The sequence below is a fragment of the Cydia strobilella genome, chromosome 19 (assembly GCF_947568885.1).
Source record: "Cydia strobilella chromosome 19, ilCydStro3.1, whole genome shotgun sequence".
Lineage (NCBI taxonomy): Eukaryota > Metazoa > Arthropoda > Insecta > Lepidoptera > Tortricidae > Cydia > Cydia strobilella.
The window spans coordinates 10,101,713-10,122,470 of NC_086059.1; the positions used below are offsets into that span (position 1 = coordinate 10,101,713).

Below are 20,758 nucleotides of genomic sequence, written 5' to 3' on the forward strand. Positions count from 1 at the left end.
TAGCAGAATGTATGTATGCGGCACCGCGGTATAATACCTACATTCGGTGGAGACACACTAAAAGAGAGCGAACAAAAGGGCGTCGAACTTAAAGATGTCCTTCTGTTCTGCAGGAAAACAAGAAGATTCGAGGAGAATAGTGTGGGAATGCCGCCGGGCCAGTAACCTGCAGACTCAGGGCCACTCCAGGGAAACTCCAGGGAATAGGGTTGAATGAACACAACGAGCGATCGATAGCCCGCCTGATTTCCGCCGGGCGTCCCTGCACTACACATTTACAGCGTTTCGTTGTCGTAGACCGTAGTGCAAACGATTGCTGGCATCTTAGCTATAGGCGATATTGTATGTGGTTGTACTAAAGAGGTGCGTTGGTCTCTGCCCGATTCTTCTGCATACACAACACGTGTATTGGTATTGATACCTACTCAAAAATAAAACAAAAAAATGTAGACAAAAAAGATGATTTTATTACCTTAACTTAAGCACTATTATTTTTCTATTGCTAACAGTCAATTTCTAAATCACTATCAAAATTATGAATTACTTATGATATTTTTAATCCACTCTATAAATTTCGCTGCGTCAGCGAAAATAACGTATTCGTTGAGGTTGCATGTAGATTCTCCATTTTCTGGTCGAAGTGACAGTGAGACTACGCCGCGGAGGCGCCAGCGACCTCCATCCAGAATATATAATCCTCCACCGGAGTCCCCTAAACAAGGACCAGCGCCATTACGATCACCTGTAACAAGTATAAAGTTTTTTAAATCCCCCAACATATAATAAGCTCCATTTTGGAACCGAAGAAATCATTTATTGCGGCTAGGTTCATAAATAACTTCAATTTTTTTCAATATCGGCTCATAATTTTATAGAACCCACCTGCGCAGAACATGTTGTCGCTCGTGAAAACGTGGAAGTCGGGCCTGCTAGCCCGACACATGGCGGTGCTGACGACAGGTATCCGCACCATGCGAGGTTCACCTTTGCTGCCTGGACCTAGTTCGCTTGACCCCCAACCCGCTACCTGTAAAATACAAATCGACAGTTGAGTAATCCTACCAAACGAATACTTCAATGCTGATGGATAGTTAAACGGTAGCATATAATATTCTAGAAAGTTAAGGTGAAAATAGAGTTGAGTTGACTGTTGAAAGTATGAAAGTTGAGGAGAGAGTCGGGTAGATTGTTTAATGAAGCAAAGCGAAGTCGCGGATGAATTTGCGGCCGGGAATGATTAGTAGCAAGTTTTAAAATATAAACGAAATGTAAGGCTATATTAAACATACCACTCCTGAAGCTCCCACTATCCTGTTGAGATCGTTGTTCCCATTCCAGAGACACGCCGGCCTAATGTTGTTGTTGAACTCTACGCTTTTATCAAACGTGAGCACAAGAAGGTCATCTGTGAAGAAACAAAACAATTAGTTTGCTTATTGGTTTCTGTGTACAAACATATCTGATCTAAAAACGAATTTATATTTGTGTATTTTTTTATGAAAAGCTTGTTGGTTAACGCTATTCAAACGTTGAATTTCGAATTTTAATAGGTGGATTTACCAATACGATCGTTGCAACATCATCAAGAGTTTTCACTAAAGAATAATGTTTTAGAATACTTGCTATGATAGGTTATGTGCCCAGAACAGCGCGTAGTTGAACAATAATTTCTTGTAGAACTTACTTGCATACGTCGTAGAATTGAACTCTTCATGGATGGTAGCAGATTCCAAAGTCCTGGTGATGACGATATCGTCACCCCAGTCCTCCAGGTTATACACGCCGAGTTTGACCACGACATCCCTGATTGAGGTCAGCGTACTTCGTTGCTGCAGGCAGTGGGCAGCTGAATATATTAAAAAAATAATCAAAATAAGAAAATTTCAATCAATTAAATATGGTATGGCATAAAAATTTGGAATACTACAACGTAAATGAAATAAACAGTTTAATAAACTACCTATTCAAATTCATATATGTTGTAATTAGTCACATATGTTATTAGCTGCTGATTGATTCGCACTTGGAAAAACGTGAAGAAATACAGAATCTGAATGATTATCTAAGGAAACAAATAGAACACACAAACATACAAATCATCTTTTTTGACCCCGGTAAGGGCATTTATTTGTGTGATGAGATCGAGCACAGATATTTGTTCCTGAGTTGGGTGTTTTCTATGTATTTATGTATTTGTATATTATATATATATCGTTGTCTGAGTACCCACAACACAAGCCTCCTTGAGCTTACTGTGGGACTTGGTCAATCTGTGTAAGAATATGCTATAATATTTATTTATTTGTTTCTCAGAGATGTTCTAAATTTGAATGTAATTAAAATATCGGTTATCGACAACGTAAAGTAAAAATTACGATTCAATCACAGATGAAGGTTTGTTAATATAGGCCATTAGCTTATTGCTCTTGATCATATTATAGGGAAGTTATGATATGGAAGAAGATAAAATAAATCTATGTAACATGACTTACCAGACACAACATGTCGATCGGACACCAGTGTCCCAGAGCAGGCGAACGTTAGACTTCCATCCTTCCGCTTGTAAATGGCGACCAGCCACGGCCAATCCCCTCGCGTATAGTCAGTGCCATGGTAGATGAGGGGCACATGCTCGTTGCCTCCCGCAACCACGCCACACTCGGAGCTGAAGGAAGGGGTTCGTGCAGGCATTGATGGGCTGGAATTAGGCTTGCCAGATCGAATGACCAATATCGGGAGAAAAAGACAATTTTCAATCAAAAAGACTTATGTCGGGAGAAACAAAAAAAACCGAATTAAAGAAAATAAACTAAAAACAACAACATTCAACATTATTGGCACATCATCCGCTGCCGATAGAAGAGTCTACATAAATATTAAGAAAAATAACTAGACAAGTGCGAGTCGGACCAACGGTTCAGTACATAAAATTATACGGCTTTCAGAATTTTCTCTTCTGTACAAATTAGTAAAAGTTTAAAAAAATGTTTTTGTTAAATTCGGCCACCCATAACAATTATACCGTTACTTAACTGGAATGATTGATACTGCGTACTTTAAAATAAGCACTGTTTATTTATGATTTAATAACGTGAGCTTCAGGATGGTGGGTGGACCACGGCGATTTCAATGAAATATTTATAAACATGTTGTACCTTCAGTGTACCTCAGTGTACCTTTAATAAAAACCAGTGTACTTCTCTCTAAAACAAGATATCTAACAAAAACCGCCCACCGATGGTTCCGTACTTTTTAGTATTTGTTGTTATAGCGGCAACAGAAATACATCATCTCTAAAAAAAAATAACTGTCTAGCTATCACGGTTGATGAGATACAGCCTGGTGACAGACAGACGGGCAGACAGACGGACATACGGACAGACAGACAGACGGACGGACGGACAGACGGACAGAGGAGTCTTAGTAATAGGGTCCCGTTTTTACCCTTTGGGTACGGACGTCAGGATGGCGGGTGGCCCTAATATGAAATCTTACATTATACCGCACTAAAAGTAGTTTCAACTTACTAAATACTCGTAGTTTGAGGTCGTGGCGCAGGAGTTGTCGGTCTTCTAGTAGTTGTTGTGTGGAATGGTAATTCTAATAGATAGTACTCGTCTGGACCGCCTGATGGTGTTGGCGGTGGTGGCGGCGCTGGCCGTTGAGACTGCGGCTGCTGTTGTGGAAGTTGGAATCCTGGATAGACATTTCACTTTTAATAATAAACAAATTAATATTTCGCAACGGTATAAAGTTGTATTCAGCGCCGATTAATATTATGAAAGGAAGAAGCTCATCCCCCAACCCTAAGTTAAGTAAGGATAAGGAATCTCTGCCTAAAGTAAAACGCTTTAATTAAAGATGAAGCTAAAGAAATCTAGCAATTGATTGTGGTCCTTCGGACCGGATGTGAATAAGTGACCTAAGGTACAGAGATGTGATTAGTGATTACCTGTATGTCTTACCAATGCTTAGTTGACTAATCCTTACCATCATTCCAAGTGCCGGTACGATCACCATCCACGTTAATTGCGAACACGTCAGCGTCCGGTGATGAAGAGATAAGTTTAATAGAGCCCAGATTTCCTGGTCCTCCCCCTCGAAGATTCAGCATGTGCTGTAGACTGATTGTGGTCACGTATAAATCAGGCCGGGCCACATCTAGAAAAAAATTTTTTTTTTGTTAATCCAAATGCAAACATGCTTAAAAATTCGAATTGGCCTAATTAACTTCGTCACCTCGATCTAGTATTGTGAGTTAAGTTAGATTATGCCTCAGTAGAATTTTTAAGTATCCTTCCTGAATCTTAAATCGAATCTTTAAGACCAGTTTCAAGACTCACTTCTTCGTTCGCTAGAAAACTTGAGCTGCATCAAATTCTGCAGCTACATTAAAGTCAATCAGTGTATATTAATTTAACTTGGTTGGCTAATACCTCCAGGACCATAGCATAACACGTTGCCGTTGACGATGAGGTAGGTCAGCTTCGGTAGTGGTGTGGTGACGGGGAAATCTACTCTGTAGTATATGGGCGAATCTTGATTGAATTGTAACCCTGAGGTTTTAATTGGCTGTAGGCGGCCTGGATAATTCTGAAAAAAAAAAAAGCAAAAATATTGTCTTCTAAAAAGGTTGCTGGAGTAATGCTTATAGAAGAAATCATGCTGTATTTTCGTATGCTAATATTTTTATCTTAATTAAGGGATAAGATAAACTACTTGTGTATGTACAAATATAGCCAATTATTTTTTTAAATGACTGTCCAATAAGTAACTCTAAAAATATTGCGTATTTATAACTATAACATCAATATCGATTTTATAATTACTTACATTGAAATTTGGGTGAAATGAAAAAAAAAATACAACAGTTAAGGACCTGTAATTAGTCTGAAGTTAATTGATTCCATTGTGTTACGACAATTAAGCCCTTTCTATTTAAGTTATATTATGCATGAAAGTGTGTTAGCACTGTATGCGCCAATATGCAGTAAAGGCTTAAAAAAAAGCGGTATAATTTTAGTCTAACCTGTATAATAAGTCTGTACAATTAACCTAGTTTTTAACTTGCTGAGTAAGAAATGTGGACTGTATTGTCTTAATTAAGAAATTATTTATTTATTATACTTATATGTGTATGAATTAAGTACAATAAATACAATCCAATACAATTTACTTACTTAATTTTCGTATCACAACGGAATCAATTAACTTAAGACTAATTAAAGATCCTTAACTAACTATCTTTAACTACGTACACGTTTTTTGCAATGTACCCATTTGGAACAACTCTTGACTGAATAATAAAGCAGTTTGATTTGACTATTCTATATTCTATTATTAGTCGAGATGACGTTTTATTCGTAGGCCAGGATTACACTCGTAAGTTTTACTTACGTAAGTAGGGACACAGCTACACTACAGAATGAGATATGAATATCGTTATCTCATTCTAGCAAATAGCTTTGTCCCTACTTACGTAAGTAAAACTTACGAGTGTAATCCTGGCCTTATGGAGTGTCTATCGTGTCAATTGTAAACAATTTTGACAAAATGTCGCATTATTGTCGCATGTTACTTGAAAATATAGCCGCGTCTAGTTTATCTCTCTGAATTAAAAGAAAACGTATGTACCGTATACGCATGTACGTGAAAAAAGGTTTCATTTACCGCCATTTGACGTTCAGTTCATCTTTTAACTAGTTTGTATAAAATTAGTTTGTTTTGTTGTTTAAAAACGAACTATGGCAAAACTTTCGTGTACCTAAATTTAGCAATTAAGATATTTCGGAGACGCCGACGCCACCTCATATCCGCGACTTCCGCGACAGAGGAACGATACCGAAATGCTGGTCGTAACCAAAACCTGTTAAAGATACCTAATCAATATGTCTAGAAGACCCGACCCAATGTTTAGTTCATAAATTAAAAACAACATACGTATACGTTGACTCAACGTTCGTCAACGTTCGTTTCATCAAACGTTTTCAATTCGTTCGTTCGACGTTCATCAACAAAAATAACTACGTAGGTACCCTCAAAGGCACTAAATGTATATAAAGAACAAAATAATGTGAGTAACATTCCTAATACCTACTTATTGGGTAGGTAAATGTCGTAAACCAATTTTTAAGGTCATACCTACTTGAATACGATTGAATTGATAATCTTGACAGGCTCAAAATGTACATGTATGTTATACCGATCAACATGTTTTAGAATCAGGTACTATAATATATCACATTTGTATGTGCCTTAGCAACTTACCGAAATAACTCTAGCTGCTATCGTAAAATTAACTACAACACGTATGCTAGACACAGGTCCATGAGGCTGCAGATGTATCACTCCGTACACTCCATCACCATCACTTCGATACTCAAAAATCCCGGGGCACGGGGAGCCCACATACTGACTAATTACCGGCACATAACTTGTACAAGCTAAGACAATTAAAACACTATAAAGAGATCGGCACATTATCACAAAATTGTTTATTTGTTAATGTTACTCATTTTTGAATGACTAACATCACGCGTATGGTCATGACTCGCCGCGGCTTGTCACTGACTTGATTGTCCAGGGTGCCTAGCCTTGGCTAAATCTTGATACCTATAATTTGCGCTACGACAACGAAACGTTATCCGTCTCTCTATCGCACTAATATGTAAGAGTGATAGAGAGACAGAAAGCGTTTCGTTGTCGTAGCGCATCTTGGCTTGGCCCCCTGTATTGTGTGTGGTTGTACTATTGAGGCATATATCAATGCGTGAGCTCACCCTCTGACCAATTTAGTAGCTAAAGAAGTTACTTGGGAATAGACTAGAGATCAGGAAGAAGCAATGTTAACATTCCTGAAAGGAAAGTTAGTAGATAGACCTATTTTGGCGATTTACGGCCCGAAAGCAGAAATGGAACTCCATACCGATGCCAGCAAATACAGTGTGGGTGGAGTATTGCTACAGCGACTAGTAGTAACGTAGCGCGAAGCCGCGAATTCGAGTGTGGGGTCGATTTTGCAGATCTGCGACGCCCGCTCTACACTCGCGTTCGCGGCTTCGCGCCGCGATTCGCGAGTGTCGAGTGGGCTTTAAATCCATATAAAATCTCTGTCGTTAAGGGATTCTTACACATTACGATTTATCATTTATCAAAAATAATATAAAAACAATTTAGGCAAAAATATGATTTTATTACCTTAAAAGTGTTCTTAAGCACTATTATTTTTCTATTGCTAAAAGTCAATTTCTAAATCACTATCAAAATTATTAATTACTTATGACATTTTTAATCCACTCTATAAACTTCGCTGCATCAGTGAAAATAACGTATTCGTTGAGGTTGCATGTAGATTCTCCATTTTCTGGTCGAAGTGACAGTGAGACTACGCCGCGGAGGCGCCAGCGACCTCCGTCCAGAATATATAATCCTCCACCGGAGTCCCCTAAACAAGGACCAGCGCCATTACGATCACCTGTAACAAGTATAAAGTTTTTTTAATCCCACAACATCTATATTACCTCCATTTTGCAACCGATGAAATCATTTATTACCCCTAGGTTCATGAATGACTTCAATTTTTTTTCAATATCGGCTCATAATTTTATAGAACCCACCTGCGCAGAATGTGTGGTCGCTAGTGAAAACATGGAAGTCGGGCCTGCTAGCCCGACACATGGCGGTGCTGACGACGGGTATCCGCACCATGCGAGGTTCACCTTTGCTGCCTGGACCTAGTTCGCTTGACCCCCAACCCGCTACCTGTAAAATACACAACAATTGAGTAATCCTACCAAACGAATAATACTTTAATTCTGAATAACTAAACGGTAGCATATAATCTTCTAGAAAGTTAAGGTGAAAATAGAGTTGAAAGTTCATATATATGAGAGTTGAGGAAGTGTGTCGGGTAGGTTGTTTAATGAAGCGAAGCGAAGTCGCGGATGAAGTTGCGGTCAGGAATAATTAGTAGCAAGTTTTAAAATATAAACGAAATGTAAGGCTATATTAAACATACCACTCCTGAAGCTCCCACTATCCTGTTGAGATCGTTGTTCCCATTCCAGAGACAAGCCGGCCTAATGTTGTTGTTGAACTCTACGCTTTTATCAAACGTGAGCACAAGAAGGTCATCTGTGAAGAAACAAAACAATTAGTTTGCTTATTGTTTTCTATTTATAGGTATATTCATATTAATATTTATTAATAATATACCTATACACATACATTACACGTCAAAATACAATTACAATTCACAATTAAAATTTTAATTAATAGCAACGTCGAAACAATAATAGTAAAATTATTTACAGATGTTCAAAAATAAATTACAAAATTAAATACTATCATATTATATTATATTCTACATTTGCAATATTTCCTGTATGTCATACAAGGTGTTGTCAATTTACTACAAAATAAATTATCATGTGATATAATAGTAATTTTTTCAGGAATAGAATTATATATTTTTGGACCCATAGCATAGGTCGTTTTTGCAGATTTGGTCAGTCTGAAGCTGGATGTTTCAAGTATTATAGGTAGGTAATATGAGAAAAGGAGAAAAAAATTACAAAAATATCTGATCTAAAATCATTTTTTATGAATAGCTTGTTGGGTAACGCTATTGACAAAGAGGGCGTCAAACGTTTAATAGGTAGATTTACCAATACGATTATTCGCCTCACCTTGAAATTTTTAATTTTACATGCATATTTAAAGCACGCAATCAACAGCCCACGTGTTTGCTGTTAAGCATTCTTTTTCTTTGTCCAGCCCATTTCCCAGTTCAGCTGGGGTCGGGCCTCCTCGTACGTCGGCGCCAGGACAATCTATCCTGGGTTGTCTGTGTTGTCCGGTTTTGTGTCCTCATCTCTTTTTCAACATTGGACCATTCCGCCTCTTCCTCTGGGCTTGCTTGAGATGTTCATACTCTTCCTCACTGTGTACCTAGTTTTCGTCCCTTCGCATAACGTGCCCATACCGTTTGCAGTTAAGCATTGCCACACATGAATCAATATGAAGTAATGTAACAGTTGCAAACTTTATTAAAGTCAAGTCGGAGCGGAGGAGGAAAACCTAATAAGCCCAGCAACGACACTAATTGATAGAAGAGAGAAAATTATTGACTCGGGCCATTGATGATTTTTAATACTGACTTGTAGTCAATTGTAATCCCAAATAGTTTTCACTAAATAATGTTTGAGGTATACTTACATAAGTACTTATTGTTTTAGGCTACGGGCACAGTATCTACAGCGCGTGGTACAAGCGTTTTATCTTGTAAGACTTACTTGCATACGTCGAAGAATTGAACCCTTCATGGATGGTGGCAGATTCCAAAGTCCTGGTGACGGTGATATCGTCTCCCCAGTCTTCCAAGTTATGCACGCCGACTTTGACTACGATATCTCTGATCGAGGTCAGCGTACTTCTTTGCTGCACGCAGTGGGCAGCTGAAATGAATAAAAAAACAATCAACAAAAAATCCCATTCAATAAAATTTTGTTTGTCCTAACAATAATTATAATTTGGAATAGGTACTGCAATGTAAATAAAATAAACAATTTAATTAATAATTTTAACCATTCATATATCATGTGATTATTAACTGATTACGTGGAAAAACGAGAGGAAATACAGAATCTTAGTGATTATCTAAGAAAACAAACAGGACACGCAAATATACAAATCATGTTTTAAATACCGCAATTTTATATATTATTTTCATCCCGTAAAGATTTTAAAGGGGGTACTGAATGTTTACAAGGGTAATAAAGAGTTCTCTAAATCATTGCCAAAAAAAATTTTGCCGAATGTCAGTTCGCAACCAATAATTTGCAAAATTTTATTTTGATGAAATGGCAACAACACAATAATTAATTTGATTTCCCAACCTAACAGTTAGCAAATGTGTGTTTAGCCAACAACTTAAAAAATATACTTTTTAAGCGCTACGTTCCAGGTACCACAATGACTTCGTAAGACTAATAACGAAACATTAATTAATTAGGTATTAATTAGGTTTAATTTTGTAATTAAACATCATACGATCCAAAAAAGTCGGTTATAGCTGTTTGGTCGCAGTTAACCTAACATTCATAACATTCTTAACATTCGCTTCGCTCGTCGTCGCACCTATCTATGTACATATTAATTCATTTTTTGGCAATTGAATTATTTGGGCAATCATTCAAAATGCTGTGTGTCATAGACATTTGACGTTTACGTTAACTCTTGCACGCTCTGTGCTATTAAATTCGCTGCAGAGTTAGCTTGGTCTAACTCTAATACAATTGGGTTTTATGCTTTTTACTTCCTTAAGTGTACAGAATTTCGAATGAGCTACCGTTTGGTGCGTTTGTTTACTTATTTGCGCTATACTTCATATGATATGGATTTTTTCAAAATAATTTTAAAAAATCTGTAAGTCGATCATATGCAGTGTCTCTTTGATTCTTCTGATTTTGCTTTCGTAGCTCGTCTGTTTATTTGATACTTATTTTATACAAAAAAATGTTACTCGGCTTACCAGACACAACATGTCGATCAGACACCAGCGTCCCAGAGCAGGCAAACGTGAGGCTGCCATCCTTCCGCTTGTAAATGGCGACCAGCCACGGCCAATCTCCTCGCGTGTAGCCAGTGCCGTGGAAGATCAGAGGTACGTGCTCGTTGCCTCCCGCAACCACGCCACACTCAGAGCTGAAGGAGGGGTTTCGCGAAGGCAACGATGGGCTGGAATAGAATATTCAGATTTAAATTTTATTTGTTGGATCTTTATGAATGTAAGTAAATAATGGTTCAAATAGATAATAAGGCTCAAGGTACCTATTAATCGTAAAATTTGCTTAATAAGATTTAAATTTGTTAAGTGGGAAACAAATAATACGCGATACTAAACTAAAAGGGTAGCCAGTATTAAAAAAATATCCAAATACCTGTAGTAGAAACTAGGGGCCGAAGAGGCCCAAACTTAAGTAAGCAAGTAGGTACTTAATGTTTATTTTCATCGTCGACCAGATAAGAATTAATCTTATTATTTAACATGAGCCATTCAACAATTTTATATAACCCAAATAGATGGATACAACAATTTTTGGACTTGATAGAATATTCTAAAGACAAAGATTTCAAAAGTAAAGATAGGCCCCGTTCATGTAACGCCGAGCGAACATGCGCACTACAAACACCATTTGCATTTACCAATTTTCTGATCCACTTAGTAGTACCCGTTAGGCCCGTCTTTACGAAGACAATGATGCGTAACTTAGGTATTTAACTTACTAAGTAGCTTGAGGTCGCGGCGGTGGAGGTGGCGGTCTTCTACTCGTAGTAGACGTGGTGTATTCTGGATAGTACTCTACTGGTGATGGTGGTGGCGGTGGCCGTTGAGTTTGTGGCTGCTGTTGTGGACGCGGGAATCCTGGAAATAGACATTTAACCTTAAAAATAACAAATTAATATTATGAGCGGAAGAAGCTTATTACACTACGCAATCTCTCGGGCCTACTTGATCAATGTACCCTGCGTCTCCCTACTCTTTACCTGGTCTAGCTTAGGGTAAGGAATCTGCCATAGGGTGCCTAAAGTAAAATGCTAGAAATCTAGCAATATCCATAGTCCTTCGAACCGGATGTAAATAAGACATGTTGACTCAAAAAATTTTGCTTAACCCAAAAAAAATTTTAATTTAAGATTAGTAGTTAAGAGTGAGTAAAAATGCATATATTTTATGGAATAATGTTTTTTTTATGTGATTCTTATAATATGTTTTACCTTTGCTTAGTTAAACTAACCTTACCTTCATTCCAACTACCGGTACGATCACTATCCACGTTAAATGTAAACACTTGAGCGTCCGGTGATGAAGAGATGATGTTTATAGATGGATCCTGGGGTTTCGGGCGGGTGTTGAACTGATTGAATCCTTGGTTGGATCCCTGATTGAACCCAGTATTGGAATCCTGGTTGAATCCTTGGTTGAAATCCGGATTTCCTGGTCTTCCCCTTCGTAGGTACAGCATGTGCTGCAGACTGATTGTGGTCACGTATAAATTAGGCTGGGGCACATCTGGAAAAATATTTTACTGTTAATCCAAATGTAAGCATAATAAAAAATCTAACTGGTCGGATGGCATGACTTCGTCACCTCGATCTAGTCTAGTGTTGTAGGTTAGATTAAGTTAGGCCTCAGCAGAATCTGAAAGTCTGAAACTAGCTTTCATAAAAAATCTTTTTGGTTGAGGATTAACTGACAGCACTTAGTAGCCTGCGTCAAATTTTACGGCTACATTAAAGTCAAATCAATGTAATTTTATTACCCACTTGGTCGATAGGTAGGTAACAAATTGACTAAGTCCCACAGTTAGCCTTATTGTGCTTCGACAAAAATATTTAAATACTTAAAAAATACTCTAAAACAAATAAATGCCCCGGGGTTTAAACCAAGGACCATCGGCTTCATAGGCAGACCGGTCATCAAAAATAGGTATTACCTCCAGGACCGAAGCATAACACTTTGCCGTTGACGATGAGGTAGGTCAGCTTCGGTAAGGGTGTGGTGACGGGGAAATCAACTCGGTAGTCTATGGGCGAGTCTTGATTGAATTGTAACCCTGAGGGATTAATTGGCTGTAGGCGGCCTGGATAATCCTGAAAATAAAGCAAAAATATAGTTTTCTACAAAAAGTCGCAGTCGCTGGAGTAATGTTTAGAGTTAGAGGTAATCATGCTGTATTTTCGTACGCTAATATTTTCATCTCAATTAAGGGATAAGATAAACTACTTGTGTATTGTACAAATACAAAGTATTATTTAAATGACAAGGAAACTCCAATTATTCCTGTTGTTTCAAGTACCCTAAAAATATCTTAGTGACCAACGCAAACTAGAAAACGTTTGTATTTAATAGATAAATAATACGTAAACGATTAGTAAATAATTACTAATAATTATTAGTACGTTTGCGTAGTAAGTAATATGTAGTTTATAATTTACATTAGTAGTGTGACTACTTTTTAATAACACTAAATAATTTTATTTGTCCCTTAGTTGATCGGTAAAATGGTAACGTTTTCATCAGTGGTCCTCCGAGCCGGATTATACTTCATGCTTTCCAAATATATACGCGCCTTTGCGTGAATAGTTTTGATACTGTACGCAGGCCATACATAAATAAGGAAAATGTACACGTAGAAAGCCTGTTTTATGAAATTCCAAACACAAGATGTATCTCATTCCACTATCATTTCATTCCATTTGGAGTTGAAACTCTAGGTCCATGGGTCCCAGCGCGCACAAGTTGTTTGCAGAAATCGCAAAGCGTCTGGTTGAAAGACTAGTGACCGAAGAGCTGGCGGCTTCCTCGCACAACGTATCAGCATTGCGATACAGCGAGGAAATGCCGCCAGCATCCTTGGTACAATGCCTCAAGGGCCTATTTTAGATTTAAGCTAGTATTTAATTTCGATTACGTAGTACCACTGTATATCTGTATACCTATATCTTGTATGTAGATGTACGGTATCGTAATAATCGCAATAAAGTACCAATATCATAAGAACGTCGGTAAGTTATCCTACAGCATTTACTTACTTGAGTCATATATAGTGTAAATCCTAACGCACGTAGTGTATTTTTAGGCGGTTATCACACTGGATGCATATGCGTGCAGGATGTCGCTATTAATTAATAAACGCATAGCGTTGTCTCGCTCAAACATCGGAGCGACGTGCGAATCGCATCCAGTGTGATAACCGCCTAATAGGTATCGTTTTACTTATAAATTATAGTTACTGTAGGTATATACTAGAGTAGAAATAAGGTTTGGGCCAGAACAAACACCCATTTTTTACAGCCAATTTACAATTACATTTTTTAGGTTCTAAGCTTGCAAATTTTGAGCTAAAAAAATTGCATCTGCGGGAATTAGTGCTAAGTTTCACTTGCATGCATCGTGGTTTCATAAAACCACACAACAACGAGGCCGTAGTCGATTTTGGAGCAAAAATGTAAAATTGATAGATTTAGTCGTTGAAATTATACACGATTTGTTACGTAATATCTAAATAACAAGTATTGGTTTCTATTAGCACGTCTTCTCATCTTGCCTTTTACTATTGTGGTCGCGAGCGTGCGTCGCCGGTAATATATGAATGAAATTTACAACCATAATTTTTTGATGAATTTTTAAAACCTGCCCCGTTTTAAAAATTCATCAAAAAATTATGGTTGTAAATTATACAAATTGATGTATAAGAATAGTTTCAGCAAATGTTGTGGATTGTTTAAGTATCAAAATTACGTTAAAATTAAGTCGATTTTCCGAGAAATTGACACTTGTTTTGAAGTAATTTCTGGAGAAAATTGAATTCGTTTCAATTTCATTTCCTCGAACTCATATAACAAAAATGTAATCTGATAAAGGTCAAGTACAGAATATGTGTAATACAAATTTACCATTTTTAGCAGTTTAAACTTTACGAAATTTACAAATAAGAGCGACAAAATCAGTGCTTGACGCGCGTTTACCTAAACGTCCATCAGAAAAAAAATCATTACTAATTTAGTATGTTTTCAAAAAATTGATCTGATAAAAGGCAAGATAAGAAGACGTGCTAATAGAAACCAGTACTTGTTATTTCAATTAGGTAACAAAAGGTGTACAATTTCACAGACCAAATCTATCAATTTTACATTTTTGCGACTAAAATCGACACCGGCCTCTTACGTACGTACGTACGTACGTACGATACCATACGGTACATTATTTTTATCAGGTTTGAATTTTAAAAACAAATTGCACCATAGCAACTTACCGAAAATACTCTAGCTGCTATCGTAAAATTAACTGTAACTTGTATGCTAGACACAGGTCCATGAGGCTGTAGGTGTATCACTCCATACACTCCACCACCGTCACTTTGATACTCAAAAGTCCCAGGGCACGGGGAGTCCACATACTGACTAATTACTGGCAAGTAAATTGTACAAGCTAAGACAATTAAAACACTATAAAGAAATCGGCACATTATCACAGAATCGTTTAATCGTTAAAGTTACTCATTTTTGAATTTTTGAATGACTAACTCACGCGTGGGGTATGACTCGCCGCGCCTTGCCAATGCCTCTGACTCTGACCAGTATTATGGTTGTACTGAAGAGTAATCAATGCGCGTTGGTCACTGCCCGACTCTGCGGCAGCCTACAAAAACAAAGTTAATATCAGTAACGTCTCAACACGTGCATATTGACGTGAATTTAGTTAATTACAGGTAAATTAATATCGTAACAAATTGATCGGCTTACGTAATGATCTTAGGCTCATCATCATCATCATTGGCCACATCATCTGTTGTAGATGATTGTTGCAGCGCTTGTGGGTTTATGGGGTCACTGCCCGACTCTACGGCTATACTTAGGCAGCCTACAAAAACAAAGTTAATATCAGTAACGTCTCAACACGTGCATATTGACGTGAGTTTAGTTAATTACAGGTAAATTAATATCGTAACAAATTGATCGGCTTACGTAATGATCTTAGGCTCATCATCATCATCATTGGTCACATCATCTGTTGTAGATGATTGTTGCAGCGCTTGTGGGTTTATGGGGTCACTGCCCGACTCTGCGGCTATACTTAGGCAGCCTACAAAAACAAAGTTAATATCAGTAACGTCTCAACACGTGCATATTGACGTGAGTTTAGTTAATTACAGGTAAATTAATATCGTAGCAAATTGATCGGCTTACGTAATGATCTTAGGCTCATAATCATCATCATTGGCCACATCATCTGTTGTAGATGATTGTTGCGGCGCTTGTGGGTTTACGGGGTCCCGCATCGCCGTTGATGGCTATAAAGTCCCTATTGCAGCGCGGCATTTCCTGCCACATCGATCGCACACAAAACGCGAGTCCGCAGGAGGTGGTAGAGCACGACGAAGACTTTCAGTCATCATCGCGTACTTTGATGTTCCAACTTTAATGTGGTGACACCATTCCGGTCTCATTTCCGCTTACAGGAGTCATTAAACCGTAGAGTTGGACGCCCAACAGGTCTCTTTACGTCCGCTATCTGACCCAGCATTACTTGGTAGTCTCCCAGGGTCCATGCGATGTACGTGACCGTGCCAGCGTAATGATCGCGAGTCAGCGTGATGGGCGTGGCGTAATGATCTTAGGCTAGAGGAAACTTTAATTTGGAATCTGAATTTTATCATTTTATTTGTTTTTTATTATTATAACGCTATTTTACTATTAGTAGGTCATTTACGGTTCGTGTAGTTTTTGTTTAGTTACCAACATTTGGATAAAATTTGTCTAGACGAATTAACTGATACACAGTTTAAATTTTCTTATTCCTATCTCTAGCTCTAGATTTTAGTTAATAAATTCAAAAATTTCAAAACTATAACTAGATATAAATAATATCTATTACCCAATACCACTACCTCAGCATATTTAAGCTATTACTTATTTATTAGCACAGCCTATACCTACATAATATTTAACTTTGTCCTCTAGCCATCGAATAAAATTGTTTAATTAATACATAAAATTAATAAACTATGAGTTTACAAATTAGTCAGGACGGAGCCTAATTAGTTGGTGTAGTCCATTAATTATCCATCCCATCCATTATAGTAATTGGTTGGTATTGGTTGGCATTATGGCCGACCATTCTAGACAGGTCATTTCGTTGCCGGGCGTCAGATCGTCAAATTCTCCTGAGGATGCCTGGTAGAGAGGCGAAACACGTGTCGAGTAAATTGTTCTTATGGTGGTGTTTGGTTTATTTATTTGCGTATTTATTTTTGCCGCGGGAGGGTGGGAGCATTAATTGCATGTAAAAAATACGCAAGTAAGTATAACGGGTTAGCAATCACTGACTAGCACGTTATCTTTTCGCGGATTAGCAAAGTAATATTTTGGTATTAATTGGTATAGCCCATCAAATTAAGCACTTACCTATAGCGTAATAGACTATAGTAAATAGTATGCTTCAACTATTTAATCAAAATACCTATCTAACGAGGTATCATATCATAAAGACTTCAATAAGGAAAACATGAGTACGGTTGAATTGGTAAAACCAGTTAGCTCGTCTTCGAAGCACCACAGTCTCAAGAAAAAACAGTACAGTAACGAACCATTTGTTTAAGTACCTAATAAACCAGTTATTTTATTATTGCTAAATTTTACCGTTGACTAAATAGGTACAACAAAAAATAAACTTCGGTTTTTTTGTAAATATTAAGCTGTTATTATTATTTTTTTCAATTAGATATTACAGTCCGAGCAAAGCGAAGGTTTTATTTTTACTTACTCTTTCTACTGTCGCCCAACCCAAGTCTGGCCGTACATACATAATTATATATGTTACTTGTGTGGTTCCTGCCCGTGTTACTTGTTGTGCCTAATGCTAAATTAGAATTAATATATTTCTTAAATACATGTATTATTATAAATAAATGACAAGTTATAAAGAATTAAACAATAAACTACAAAACTAACTAAAATATTTTATTCAAAAAGACCTCCGCGAGCTGTACCGGGTGCAAAGGTGCCCATCACACTTGCCGCGTTACCACGTTGGATAGCGATGGCCAACCTTTGCACCAGGTACGAACCCGCGCGAGCATCAGAGGTCCTCTCCCTAATCCTATGTCCCACCTCCCTAATAAACGATATGGCGTCAGACCCCCAACACCCCGTTGTCTCGAAGGCGAGGGGTACAAAATAATAATTTGCCTCGAGGACGGAATATTTCGCTCTCTTTCTTGAAGCTGCCGACTCTGCCGCAGCGCCAGGTGTCTGCACCGTCCGGCTGAGATGTGACGCGGCGAAAGTGCTGACGCACGTGGCGTCCCACAGTAGGCACTTCCCCTTCTGCCATGGCACCAACGTTAAACCGTCCGGCCTTTTGCCATCGGTGCGACAGAGACCCGGTGGTTCCAGAACACACGGTATGTTCGCGGATATTAGGGCTCTCCGGACGATGTCATTAAGCGCGTGGTGTCTGGGAAATCTTCCTGAGCAGCGACAGCAACTCAATGCGTGATGGCCATTAGCTTCCACCGTGGAGCCGCAGATGCATTTGTGAGATATGCCAACATCGCAGCCCAGGCGAAGAGCTACAGCCACACGCATTGAGTCACTGTCGAGGAGTGTTCCCAGGTGAGGGGAAGGCAATGGCTGTAACCACGCTCCCGCTTCTAACTTTGACACCGACCGGAGTCTTGCCAAATCCACACCCGTAGCAGCACTCAAGAGACGGGCAAGTGTGTTTCTGGCACCCGCGTTATCCCACGCTCTCTGCACTTGTGGAGCCTCAGGCACGGACACAGTTGGGTAACGATCTGACCATATTGCCAGCGCAATGCAATGCCATGCTTTATTAATAATAATAAAGAGGTACGTAATGTTTTCAATGCGGATAGAAAAAATATTAAAATCTATTTATATATACATATATTTCAAGAAAAAAAGTGCTTAAATCTATTTTACATTTGTGTACAAAATCTTTAATATGAGATTCAATTAGTATGAAATTATTCAAATAGTATCTGGATCCGACAGATCTTCCGTACCTACAATTTAAGTAGATCCGGGTTCGAAATTATCTCTAATTTAGTAACCGATTAGTAAAAGTCGTTATAGACACAAACTATGTTTACTGCGTACACGCAGCCAATACATCATGTATGTTAATTACTTTTACCCGCATCTCCGTTACCTTGGCCCAGCCATACCTGTCGTGGGCTCAGCCCATAACTTTCTAACAGGAAAGGGGATTTACCGCACTAGGAAATATCAGAGCAGCGGAGACGTCGGAAAATCGTGTGGTTTTTTGTTAAATGACGGTTTAATGATAACATAGTGCGTAGCTGTTTAGAATGATAATTTAAATCATGAAGTGTTGCTTTATTTAGAGTTTAGGTCACATTCAATTTTTTTAGGTCCAACGGGTGCAAATAAATAAAAATTCAACTATTATTTTTTAAACCTATCTTACATGTTGGGAGAAAGTTATATTATTATGCCAACGAGCTGTACTTAAAATAAGGTATTCCCCACAAGCATTTCAGGTTTTTAATGTGAAAATTTTAGTGCTTTTCACACTGACGCATAAACAACTTAAGAACCGAAATTATGATTGTAAAAAAAATATCATACCTACTTATATTTATAAAGCTTTAAGATCGGTTCTTTTAAACCAAAATAGTACTATTGCATGCATGGAGTAAAATTAATCCCATCAAAAACATTACATGTAAAAAGATGCAAGTCTCGCAAGGGAATATTACGCGAAACTCTGCGTAGGGGGCGCCAGGGCGCCACTACCACAATCTCCCTCAGATATCGTCGCACAATGTATCTAAAATGTGAAAATGTGTCACAGAAAATGTATTTAACATCTCTGTCACTCTTGCATATTCGAGCGACAAAGAGGCAGATAGCGAATTTTCGGATTCGCGTTTCCCGGTAGGTCCTCTGTAAGCAAACCGCCTTGATGCATCAATGTCATATTTTATGTATTTTATATCTGAAAACTTGTCAAAAACCTGTTCAAGGTACAGTATGTATAAGTTACTCTATGGTTTACTAAAAAGGTCAGTCCTGCACTCTGGTGGCAGAACATTGCAGTAATATCCCTATAGATTGACGAATCCAGCAACGTAAAAACTATTATAATGAATTCAAAAGGTACTTAAATACAAAATACAGTACGTAGCGGCCCCCTTTTTTAAATATCTCTCGTTACATTTAAATAATCACAATTATTTAGCAGTGGTGAGCACGTTGATGGGCCCTTATTATTTTCACATTTTCGTTTTATTTATACTTAAATTCTGAAACTATTCAATAGTAACTGATTTTGAGTATGCTCAGTCAAGGGGAATACTTCCGAGTAAGATTGGGAAAATACCGAGTAATATTGGGAATATTCCCAGTAGTTTGGGAATTTACTTAAAAAGTAAACCTATGTTGATTTTTTGCACTTTGCATGATGCATTAGTCCACACATAGTGGTTTAATATAAATCAACATGTGTTTACATGTACTAAATTTTAATGTTTCCGTAAATTATCGATTCTTGGGAATATTACCGGGACCGTTATTGGGAAAATACCTCGGAAATATTACCGGTAACGGCACATCACTTAAGGCGGTTCCCTGAGCCAGAAGGCGAAAAATCTCCTTATATGATCCTGTTTTTCTAAGAGGCGTTGATATTCGTGGACGTGGAAAAAATATATGTAGTTCTTGACTATATTATCTTTAATATCATAGCTTCCGATACACGAATTATGACACTTCGCTCGATACAATTAATTCCCAAAGTAACCTCTAACTCGGACTTTTAATCCAACTTTACTCGGTTATTTATTATGTGATACTATAAACAAAAAAAGAAGAAAAAACAATCTTAACTTAAATAGTAATTTCATAGCTTTCGAATTTCGATATTGTAGGGTAACGTTTTTAAAATAAATAAAAATCGACAAAATTCGATCAAAATTGACACTTGGCGCGCATGATCTTTCCCGTTCTTTCTTGCGAAATGTGACAGAGACAGCGGCAAACCGATGGAACGGCCTTAACTAGGTATCAGTAATAAAATGACGCAGAACATAAGGGGAAGGGGTGTCCCTGTCTAGCACGATACAAAGCAGTATCGTAAGTATAAAAGTGTCTACAGACGGCCGCACTGGACCACGACCTTGGTACGGTCAAGCACACGTTCGATCGT

The 20,758-nt window shown here is 37.9% G+C and overlaps 2 protein-coding genes across 2 annotated transcripts; both read right to left on the reverse strand.

The window, feature by feature from the left end:
• Window positions 1-511: 511 nt before the first annotated feature.
• LOC134750106 (serine protease gd-like) lies at window positions 512-6,563 on the reverse strand. Its single transcript, XM_063685201.1, has 9 exons — window positions 6,268-6,563; window positions 4,437-4,593; window positions 3,991-4,161; window positions 3,528-3,696; window positions 2,493-2,698; window positions 1,685-1,846; window positions 1,290-1,405; window positions 883-1,027; window positions 512-742 (listed from the first exon to the last, which is right to left on the reverse strand). The coding sequence occupies exons 1-9, from the start codon at window positions 6,478-6,480 to the stop codon at window positions 534-536; spliced, it is 1,548 nt and encodes a 515-aa protein (XP_063541271.1). The 5' UTR covers window positions 6,481-6,563; the 3' UTR covers window positions 512-533.
• Window positions 6,564-7,262: 699 nt separating this feature from the next.
• Window positions 7,263-15,069, reverse strand: LOC134750105 (serine protease gd-like). The gene is made up of 9 exons (XM_063685200.1): window positions 14,820-15,069; window positions 12,498-12,654; window positions 11,804-12,073; window positions 11,287-11,425; window positions 10,532-10,737; window positions 9,294-9,455; window positions 8,018-8,133; window positions 7,617-7,761; window positions 7,263-7,474 (listed from the first exon to the last, which is right to left on the reverse strand). The coding sequence occupies exons 1-9, from the start codon at window positions 15,030-15,032 to the stop codon at window positions 7,269-7,271; spliced, it is 1,614 nt and encodes a 537-aa protein (XP_063541270.1). The 5' UTR covers window positions 15,033-15,069; the 3' UTR covers window positions 7,263-7,268.
• Window positions 15,070-20,758: the final 5,689 nt, after the last annotated feature.